The sequence below is a fragment of the Salvelinus alpinus genome, chromosome 37, assembly GCF_045679555.1.
Source record: "Salvelinus alpinus chromosome 37, SLU_Salpinus.1, whole genome shotgun sequence".
Classification (NCBI taxonomy): Eukaryota; Metazoa; Chordata; class Actinopteri; order Salmoniformes; family Salmonidae; genus Salvelinus; species Salvelinus alpinus.
The window spans coordinates 3365503-3376995 of record NC_092122.1 but is presented as its reverse complement, the minus strand read 5'-3'; the positions used below and the strand labels follow the sequence as shown (position 1 = coordinate 3376995).

General features: G+C 45.1%; 1 protein-coding gene across 1 annotated transcript; it reads right to left on the bottom strand.

The window, feature by feature from the left end:
- Nucleotides 1-2509: 2509 nt before the first annotated feature.
- On the bottom strand, nucleotides 2510-10942 carry LOC139565797 (uncharacterized). Its single transcript, XM_071386371.1, has 4 exons — nucleotides 10653-10942; nucleotides 9425-9652; nucleotides 7414-7687; nucleotides 2510-6831 (listed from the first exon to the last, which is right to left on the bottom strand). The coding sequence occupies exons 2-4, from the start codon at nucleotides 9551-9553 to the stop codon at nucleotides 5036-5038; spliced, it is 2199 nt and encodes a 732-aa protein (XP_071242472.1). The 5' UTR covers nucleotides 9554-9652; nucleotides 10653-10942; the 3' UTR covers nucleotides 2510-5035.
- Between the last annotated feature and the right edge of the window lie 551 nt (nucleotides 10943-11493).

Here is an 11493-nt window from a genome sequence, read left to right as displayed (position 1 = left end):
GTTAAAATTGACATAGCTGGCCATATATGGATGTTGCATTTTACTTTATGGGTTGGTTATGTAGGCTTCTTCTAACCCATCGCTTTCTACTACATATGATTAAATGAATATCATCATTATAGTCACTCCAGTAAATGTTATACCCCTTGATCTTCAAGAATAGGACTTGGAAATATGGAAGTATAGATTAGCCAAATTGTTTTACCTGAGCATAACCCCAAAACTAAGGATTTATTAGCCAGCCCTACTCTGTTTATGATTTTTGTTGTCATGGAGGACTGATTGGGCTCATTGATTCAAGTTGAAAAATAAATGCTGCGCTCTTGGAATGGCAGATTTGAGCACTACTGAAAAGTGCTATTTACATGTGAAAAAATGAATGCCATGTGTTGCATTTGCTATAGGCCTATTGTTTACCTTTTTGTTGGTGACACTTTGATGTCTTGATAATATGCAGCTGTTTAAAGGGCAAATCCACAGATGAAACAAGAACAAAATAACCACCTCTGTTTTGTTAAAAAGCTGAGGGATGGGCCTGGAGAAATGTAATCACTCTCAGATTAATAGACAGACCTATGGATGCAAGGACTGACCATCCATGATATCAAAAGTATCGTTTTAACCATGTTAAGAGGCTATACAGTGTTTGTTTACATTCACAATGTTTACAAACATTGGAGAAAAACAAGCTTATATTTTGGGTTCTCATGGAGTGTGACAGTTGAACTTAACTCATGAGGCATTTATAAATTATATTCTTCAAGAATCAATGGATATATATAATTTATAAGTCCAAATATGGATGTAGCAACTACAAATTTCCCCTTTAAGTATATGAAAAGTGTGCGAGTTTGAACATGTGTCCATTAGGGCTATGGATTAAAAAAATGTACCAGCATGAATTAGATTGAGCAATAAAAGCCCCACTTTTATTCCATAGGCTGAGATCCGCACTGTGTAGCTGTTGCAAGAGCACATTTTTCACTGGCTGACCACTGGTTTCAAAAACAATGATTGATAGGCATCTTAAACTTCTTGAATTCAACCATTATTGGGTTCAAATACAAATTTAGATTTGTGAACAGCCATCCACAACAACCACAATCCGTAAGGCGCAATTAGCTAAAGGAGAGAGCAGCAGTGTGATTCACATCAATGCGCTATGTAGATATCAATAAGAGGTGATATCCGTATCGCCGTAGACTACACCACTGCTGTCATCCTTACTTCCAAGCGTTTATTCAAGTTGGATAATCTTTGGAATGCCGACAGCAGTCTCACCATTGGAAGACATTGCTTGGATTGTAGCCTACAAAAGCCTATTCCTGTTTTTTTCCCCGCGATCCATCAAACCCATGTGCTGTGTCATCATAGTGGTCTCTGACTTCTGGTCAGACTCGCTCAGGTGGAACAAACTTACATTTGCGCCATTTTTCAATGCGGATTTGAATGTCATTGAGAAAACAGAAATGTCAAAGATTTCTTTTAGCAAACCTCCTTTCTGAATTTAAAAGTAATCCTTGAAGTAAGCATCTAGTTTGTCAAAAGTATCTGTAATCTGATTACAATATTTTTTACTGGTAATGTAACGGATTACAGTTACCGTTTTGTAATCCGTTACTCCCCAACCCTGGTCCCACCAATATGGCTGGGCGCCTTAGCTCCTCCATTGATGTACCTATGTGTGTATGAGAGGGAGTGCAAGACTGTATTAGTGCATCTGTGTGTAAGAGAAAGAGGTAGTATGGCAGAGGGAGTGTGTGTGTGTTTGTTAGAGGGCACTCTTAAAGGTTTTTTATGCTGCCTCTAATTACAGACCCTAAACATGCTTATTTCCTCACTTCCTGCCTTCGTACCTTCCCTCAACACACAAACACACACACTCCTTACCCAACCACAGCTTTAGTTGCCCTCGCTCACACTCCCGAAATAGCCAATGCCCCAGATGTTCTTGGTCACACACACTCAGACCCATGCCCCACAGAGGGAAAGAGAGGCTCTCTGTTGGGGCTGGGTAAAGTGGTCTGACTCTGCAGTGTAGACAGCATACCCATGTGAAACTGGGAGCGGCCGTCCACCTAGCAGAGAGAGTACACAGTGGGCTACAGCTCTCCAGGGAAATATTCTGTACGAAAGAGAAAGTATCTCAATAGTCTTACGTCATCCTCTGTCATCCGATCTGAAAAAGGGAAAGACAAAAACAATATTGAGGAAGACTTATGGGAGTTTGACTGTCCAATTATTTCATCTTAGTGGCAGAAAGGAGACAGGGAACTTTGGAATCATGATCTTCATGGATGGACAGTCAATTAAGTAATAGAATGAGGGGTTTGAGTGTAGGCTGAGGTGAGTTGATGCCCTGGAAAGCTTGTCTGTTTACTGTTCCATTAAAACCATGGTGAAGTATTTCCCAGGGAAGAGAAATCATTATAAACCATACACTGAGATTCTACTCATTCATAACATGGTAAATGCCCTGCGAAGAATAACAAACTCTGGATAGGATAAGTCATGTATATTAGTCTCTTTATTAGGTGACACAGATGTACATTAAACGTTGTGTACAATATGACAATGAGCAAAATATATAAAGCCGCTGTTGTACCACAGCAGCAACTTTTGTTGACAATTTGTAAATGTTAATTGAATGTCAAATAAAGATTTTGTACGTGAGTCTTTTCCTCTCTGGGTCTGCAAACTACAGGTATATTTTCCGAGTATGTGTTTGTGTGTATTAGATACTTCATGAGTTACTGTAGATGAACTACAAAACCGGAGTCTGACTTTTTTCATTAAAAAAAAACTTTAAAATGGACAAACATGTTTCATGCATGCACGTACTCACGTACTCACGTACTCACTCACTCACTCACTCACACACACACAAACATGTTTCACGCATGCACGTACTCACTCACTCACGTACTCACTCACACACACACAAACATGTTTCACGCACGCACGTACTCACTCACTCATGTACTCACTCACGTACTCACACACACACACACACACACACACACACACACACACACACACACACACACACACACACACACACACACACACACACACACACACACACACACACACACACACACACACACAGAGGGTTATGTACCAATATATCTGCAGTCCAGCGAGAAACAAGAGGCAAGAGTTATGATGACAGTTAAATGACATATTGCAAATGCAAGTTCAGCATACAGTACATGAACAAAAGAAGGGCAAAACAAGAAAAAATTGTCCTTGTGAGTATTTCTGGATTCTGTGGCTTCAGTGTTTGTGTTTTGGACATTGCAAGCCCTTGCCCGTCCTCACCAAGTTACGTTTTTCCCCCCTCAAAGTAGTAAAAGTCTACATTTCAAACCACATTCAGTGGTTTTGTGTGGGAGGAATGTCCATGGAGTAAAAATAAACTTTAGCCAGCGCTGTAGTTACATATCACTCCTTTCCTAGAAACTCAAGCCTGTCTTGCACTCCCTCTTTTCTGTAACTTACATTCACAAAAATGTCATATGAGGAGATAAACACATGGGGTCACTTCAGAACTTCCAATAATTTGATATCCTTCGAGCTGAGTATATGAGGTACATGAATGCAAACTATTTTAATTGCTGCTTAGTTTGCTTGGTATGCCAATCAATTGTTACGTTTCTAAGCTTTGCTCTTGCATGAGGGAATGTACCCCCTTCCGAGTGACCTGTCTTTAACATACCATAAGGCAGCAGTGGAAATCAATGGGTGCATAAATACCTATTAAGTAGGATATCATCAATATTTATGAGTAGGATGGTTACCGTCCTCACAGGGAATATAGATACATTCTAATAGATTAGTGTAACGTGTACGCTGGGAGTAGGGAAGCACGTACAGGGAGTGAATTTAATAAATAAATGAACATGGAACAATGCAAGTAACACGAGTAGCATATATACATGAACCAGCTAGTCAGAAACAGAGTCAATAACACCTGAGGAAAGAGCCAAGGGGAGTGACAGATATAGGGGAGGTAATCAGGAAGGTGATAGAGTCCAGGTGAGTGTCATGAGGCGCAGGTGCGCGTAACGATGGTGGCAGGTGTGCGTAATAATGAGTAAACTGGTGACGTTGAGCGCCGGAGAGGGGGGTACGTGACAATTAGTGAGTGAAGTTAATTCAACCTTATTCTGCCAGGAAAGTCCCTCAAACTATGTCCTTGTTAAGAGCTGAACGGTGAGATACATCACACTCTTAATAACCCCCTGGATAACAACGACGCTGAAATCGGTAAACAAAATAACATGTTGTGAGGCTCTTCAGTTCTCAGGTGACTGCACAGCCAGTTTATAATGATTCAAGTTCACTTTATCAGTACCAGGCTCAAACTGATCAGTAATCATTATAGTGTCATACAAAGTCAATGTAATTACATTGGGTATATAAATCCATCTTTGGAGAGTGAGAGCATGTAAGGATTCTCACTGGTAGCTGAGGATGTGACATCAGAAGGTGGCAAAGGTAGTAAAAAGTCTGTCTCTGCCAAATGTGCCAATGCCAAAGACATTCAGCTGTCTGCATTACCCTTTGAACAGGTCTGTTTTTTTTGTCTGTTTTGGCCCAGAGAATATTAGAGGTACATGTATACTGTAAAGTACAATATGTCTTGATTCAGAGGCAATGTAAAACACTTAGTCGGACTACAGTTAAATAGAGGACAATTAAGGGATAGTGCTTTGATGCATATAAGTGTGGGATTGTTGGGTGAATGTATTTGTGGGTATGAGTGCACGTGTGTGTTTGAGTGCGTGTATGTCTGTTTGACGAATGTGTGTGTACATGTCTGCGTGTGTGTATTTGTCAACTAGGCCATGTGACGTGTCGGACTCGTTTGTCAGCATTCAGCGCTCAGAACCGGGTGTGCCGGTTTCAGCCCGGATCATTCCACAGTAATGTAGGTATCCTCTCCTGCCACGCCTCACACCCTTTCAGAAAAACTCCAGAGGCCTTCGTTACGTCTGTCCACCTGGGAGCTGAATAGAGGTTATGCAGAGAGTTAGAAAGTGTCTTTCAGCAGTCCCAGTTTCCGAAGAGCTTCTCTGCGTGACTCATCTGTCACTCCCCGTCCGGAGAACTGCACAGTGATCCCCTGGGAGCGGAACGATGGCTTGGAGACGGCGGACTTCGGCCGGGACTCCGGAGAAGAGGGAGACGCCCCCACCCTGTTGGCGCTAGGGGGAGTGCTATAGCGGAAAGGTCTGGAGGCTGGAGAAGGCACTGGGGCTGAAGCTTTGCTGGGGGACCTCACTAGGGTGTGTGTGAGGATGTCAGGGGTGGTAATGGGAGAGGGGGTGGTGTCGGATGGGGTGACCATTCTGGTCTTCCCCCCGTAGCTCTTGACCTCGTAGGACATGGTTTCTCCTTTGGTTGGGATGGAGGTGGAGTTTGGTGGAGGCATCCTTTTGGCTGGCGTGGAGGTGGAGACTGGGGGAGGCATCACTCTGGCTGGGGTTGAGGCTGGGGAAGGCATCCCTCTGGCTGGGGTAGAGGTTGAGGCTGGGGAAGGCATCACTCTGGCTGGGGTTGAGGCTGGGGAAGGCATCACTCTGGCTGGGGTGGAGGTTGAGGCTGGGGAAGGCATCACTCTGGCTGGGGTGGAGGTGGAGACTGGGGGAGACATCACTCTGGCTGGGGTGGCGGTGGAGACTGGGGAAGGCATCACTCTGGCTGGGGTGGAGGTGGAGACTGGGGGAGGCATCACTCTGGCTGGGGTGGAGGCTGGTGAAGGCATCACTCTGGCTGAGGTGGAGGCTGGGGGAGGCACGGCCCTCCTCTCGATGTCTGGCTGGGTTAGGTCAGCCCTGGTTGTGGTAACAGGAGCAGGTTTCATTACCTTAGTCTTACCCCCGTAAGGGTTGAAGTCACTGTGAGAGGTCACTGGGTGGGCCTTACTGCCATGGCCACTGGTGGAGGGAGCTACAGCAGCAGCAGCAGCCTTAGAGGGGTTCACCACGATGGACTTCCCGCCATAGCTGTTAAAGTCCTTGGACGAGACTTCGGGCGACGGAGAAGCAGGCTTGTTGTCATGGATACTTGCATGAGAGGTGTTGGTGTTGACTGTTGCTGGTGGCAAGGTCTTTGCCTGTCTGGCCACATCTGGTTTACTCACGGGTGTCAGTGTAGGGGTAGGCATGGGAACGGGTGTAGGGGTGGCAACCGGAATCGGGGCAGCAGCGGGTTTGGTGTTTGTGCTGCTGTTGTGGGTGTGGTTTCGGGTCAAGCCCAGTTTGGACAGTGCCTCCATCCGGGACTTATTTGGAGTGGGATCCCTGAAAGACACACTGCGGGTTGGAAGCCCATGGAGCTCCTCCGCCTCCACAGGGTGGGACGTCCCTGATAGGTTAGCCAGCATCTGAGACTTCCTATCCTGGAGGTTCACATTGGCCAGCGAATGGCTGTGGTGCTGGTTGCTGCCCATTATCATGCTGATGTTGTTGGGGTAATGGGTGGGCTTGGCTGAGGTGGTCGGGTCCTGTTTGATTGGATAATCCGGGGAGGTGGGTGGTCTCTCTACGTTCTCTAAATCAAGGTTCCTACGGCAGTTGGACAGGAGGGAGGAAGAGAGGATGTTGGTGTTCCCCACACTCCCCTGGTGCTCTGCAATCTTCTGGGCGATGCGGACGGGGGTGGGGACGGAGCCTACAGGCTGGTACAGGGCGTGGCCATAGGGGGCACTGTCCTTGCCAGGGGGCGGCAGGTTGTACTCTGTAGGGAAGTTTTCCATCCCCTCACGCCTCGGCTTGTTCTCAAAATGCCTCTCAGGGTTGTTCATTACCATGTTCTGGGTGAAATCTGCAAAGAGAAAGAGTTTGAGAGGTAAACTCATCAGTTCGCTGTACGTTCTGTATCTTCAAAAGACAAGGTCAATGGCAAATCTATATCTTCAAAAAACCATTGGGTCAATGGAAAGTCAATCATATTTCTTGTTGTAACGATGTACGCTGAGAGTCGGGTTAGCAAGTTCGGGAAGTGAATACATTTTAATAAATGAACAAAACAAGAAACACAAACAGAGCACCGACATGAAACAGCAACGATGACGACTGGGGAAGAACCCAAAAGGAGTGACATATAAAGGGCAGGTAATCAAGGAGATATATGGAGTCCAGGTGAGTGTCATTATGCGCAGTAACGCTGGTGACAGGTGTGCGCCCTAACGAGCAGCCTTGTGACCTAGAGGCCGGAGAGGGAGCCCACGTGACACTTGTATATTCACTATACAGTACAAATGTCAATGTTGAGTAATCTGTCATGCTGATGATTGTGATGAAGTCTGATCTCATTTGACTGTGGTAATTCTAATGATCCAAGGGACTGATAATCAAATGTAAACAGTACTGTTTAGGGTGGAGCAAGGAGCGAACTGTGCTGTACCTGGCATGGGGGGGTTGAATGGTGCATGTGTGGGGTGGACCAGATCAGGCTGTGCTGGGCGAACCAGGTCTATGATGTCCTTGGGGCTGGTGCGTCTGTCTGAGGCTGAGAGGGGTGGTACGGGGCTGAGGCTGGGGGCGGATGCCCGTATGGGGGGTCCTGGTCCATCAAGCTCATCTACTGCTGGGGGAGTCAGCAGGGAGTCGATGGTCTTCTCAAAGAAGAGGATACAATCCTGCTCCTCCTGGCTTAAGAAATGCAGCGCCTTATCCTCCTGTAGGGGGCGACACAGGGCACAGGGCAACAACACACGAGTTACTTGGATGGGAAGCGCCGACTACAGGGACACACGGGTAGATCATCAGAAACGTAGGTTAAAGGTGCTCTTTGGTTAAGGGGTAATTGTAACACGAGTTACATTAATGTGACATACAGTATCTCCTATACCATAATCAGGTCTAGTGTATGGAATATACTTCCGGTTGCCCAAAAAAGTTATGTAAAGGATGTAAACAAACACAGATCCTGTTGGTTTAGCCTTTCCCCTCATACTCGAAAGGACCACACACACTACACTGAATGTTGATCTGCCGTTCGCTCGGTGTGCTGTGTTTTAGGGACCATCCGCTCGTGGACATCTGCCTGCCAACATTTTTGCATGATTCTTAACTTAAGAGACCCTGTATCCCAATCCATCTAGCTGCTTGCCATCTCTCGTATGTTTGTGTGTGCGTATGAGCCACGGTGAGAACACAGTGCTGCTTGTTCGTGCTCTCCCACCTCTCAACCTTCTAATCCCCCCCAACCTAGCACAGAGACCTGGAGGAAGGAGCCTACACCCTCCAACAGGGAGGCCTCACTGCCTACATGTTACATCACTACCTGTCGCTCTGTACAGAGCACATACAGCCACAGAACACAACACAATAGGCATAGGGTATACAATGATAGGGCTGCTTTGACAGCTGCTGGATGACCCTGACTATAGATTTTTCCACTGTTCCCTGGGGTCTGTTTCACTCAAGATAATACACTGAATCAAAGGGCAACCTGGTTAGATTGTTTCAAATGAACCTTAATGGGTTTAGGAAAAAGGTACGAGGTCAACAGAATGCACAAATGAGCTAGAGACTAGCTATATATACTGAAGATCCCCCATCAAACAATGTGTCATCTAAATACACACATGTAGGCAGTAGACACACAAACCCAGGAAAGCGCACACAGACACAAATACCTGGCTGACAATGGCCCATTTTTTATTGCAACAAGAAAATAAACAACGGATGCACCCATACCACTTTTCATCAACCATTACCACCACTGTCAATCAGCGACAAACCAAATATTTTTTGTTTGCTGTTTCAAGTTACGACCCTGTGCCTGTGATTACGAGGGTGAACAGGTTACCGCAGCAGGATGCCATCTCGTTGCTAGGCATCACTGTAGGGATGGAGAGATCAACCTTTACCAGAGGTAAATCTGTACCACAACACAGACCTGTTCCACTCAGCCACACACACCAGCCATACACACACATGTATGCACGCACCCATGTGCACACTCACACACGCACCAACACACACGCGCGCACATCTGTAGGCAAATTAATTTCGAAACCAAACACAAAGACCACTGACTTCTGTTGTGTGAAGCAGGACCAACAGAACTGCACCTTAACCGGTTTCCCTCAGTCTCTGTGGTGTGTGTGTGTGTGTTATCCCTGAGGCATGCAACAGGATGTAGTCATTAATCCTGTGTAAATTCTCAGTGACAGCATGACAGAGGGGGGCATGGAGACAGACTTTGGTGTATAAACAGATAAGTCAGGTTTTTCTTAAGTCACACGATGAAAAACACCTGCTCTAAACCAGGAACAAGTGGGTGAATACTTCAACGCCATGCCCCCTTAATATGGGTGCGTAAATTGTGAACAAAGGGAGAAATATTTACATTTTGACCTAAGATACCAAAAGAATAATGGAAAGGGATTCATATAAGTTATACTCACAAATGGTTTACTGTGGGAGTTTCTATCAGCGCCATCATGACCCCCGTTGACCCCGAAGTAGAGGTTCGGATTGGCTTGCACTCGGACGTCCATGGTTATAGGGTCAAATGCCAGGCGACTCCTGGGCATCTCATGAAGGGTCAGGGGTTTCCGAGCAGTCCTTGGAGAGAAAGTCGAGGGAACGTGTCTGCTCTCACTCTGAATAACCTTTTAATCTCCTCAAACAGTCTGGAAACAGAGAGAAGAGGGACGGCTTTAAGGAACGGAGGCTAGGTCAAACAATAACATAGTAGTAGGTGTACAGTATAAGACTACTTCCCTGATAGCCTGAACAAAGGGTGTACAGTAATAGAATGAATGTAATAATACAGTGGTGTTTTGGTTTACTATAACATCAATATCATGTTGACTGTCTCAATACTCTCAGGGGAGACAGCTGGTGAGAACAGAACACTCTCCCCTGGGAAAATGTCTTCCTCATTCCTTCCACCCCCAAACACTTATTCAGGGTAAATCTATTTAATGTAAATACCAAACTCTCAACCCAAAGTTTGAACTCCAAACTGACACTGACTCAACCATTTCAGCTGAAGTATCAGTCATTTTGCAACAGGTTGTCATGTTTGCCAATGCTGGTTGCCTCAGCGGGGCAACACATCCAAGTCACCGCCATAAACACGGTTCACCTTGTTCAGTAGGTCCCTCGACTAGTGCGTCGTTCTCATAATACAGTTATTACACCCTCTATAGCAGGTAGTTATTACAATATACCTAGTACATACATTGGAGTTTTTTTTGGCACAGCATCACTAGTACAAAACTCATAAACTGATAGACGAGTTATTCTGGATCAGGTATGTTAGCGACGAGCAAACAGGCTCCACCGGATAAGCCCTCCTTGTTTATGACCTTCAAATAAACTTACATTGGATGCTCAAAGCTGTTGATGGGTGATTTGTCAAGGTGACTGCTTTGACACATTCCATTCTCGCCATTGGTTTCGATGTAGCCTATGAGTTTATGTCATGATCAAATAAAGCCTAAAATTAAGATATTTTGCTGTGGGACACTGGGACTTCATATTCCCATTCCCAGTATTTTCATTGCAGATTTGAAATATTATACCAAATTAGTCCAAAATAGGCTTCCATAGACACAAGGTATGGTAGACACATTTACATTGAATGTACTGTACTTAACTTTCTTAAACATTTAGATATACACTTACCTTAAAATAACCATAGGCTTCTGAGAAAAATATATCCAAATGTCCCAAAACGTCACTCTGTATACAGGGATGGAGTAACAAACTCTTCCTTTTCGTAGAACAAAAACATAAAATCGTTAGCTTTGTTCTCAGAGTTCTCTGCCCTCCAGTCTCCTCGCGGTACTGGCGTACTTGGAGACCTCCCCGTGCGTAATGTAGCAGGTCTCCTGTTCCAGTGAAGCGTCAAGCGCACAAGACTCCACCCAATACCGCAGCTGAGCAGTGAACTGGAGCTTTCATTCAAGTGCTGGAGACCGCCCACTGACTACTAGAAATGAGTCCCAGTTAAATATGTAGGCTATTATAGGCTTTTTCACTTAAACAATTAAGCAATCTTGGCTAATGACAGCATGGCCATCCCTTGAACTTAACGCACGCACTAACGTGTCACATCTGGAATGTTCTGCAATCCTTTTGCTTCAGACCCTATGGCCTTAATAATTATGAGCTAATATCATGCACGAGATGTAATTAATAATCCGGTTTAGCCTACAAATCTCGTGTAGCAGCTTTTGCCCTGCCCTGGTTGGGACCAAAACTTAACAAACCCGACTCTCTGGACTAGAGTTTCATTACAGTTTCTACTTTGGTACAAATGAGGTTGGCACCCAATTCACGCCATACCCTGGCATTGTTATTAACATTTCATTCATAGGCAGGCATGTCTGATATTTTCATGAATCATAGTGCTTCTTTTTTTCCAGCCTAGTGAATGACATAATTATTGGAATTCCAAAGAACTGTTATCATCATAACAACAACCTAATTAAAATGCAAGAATTGTTATCTAGTTTGGTTTACG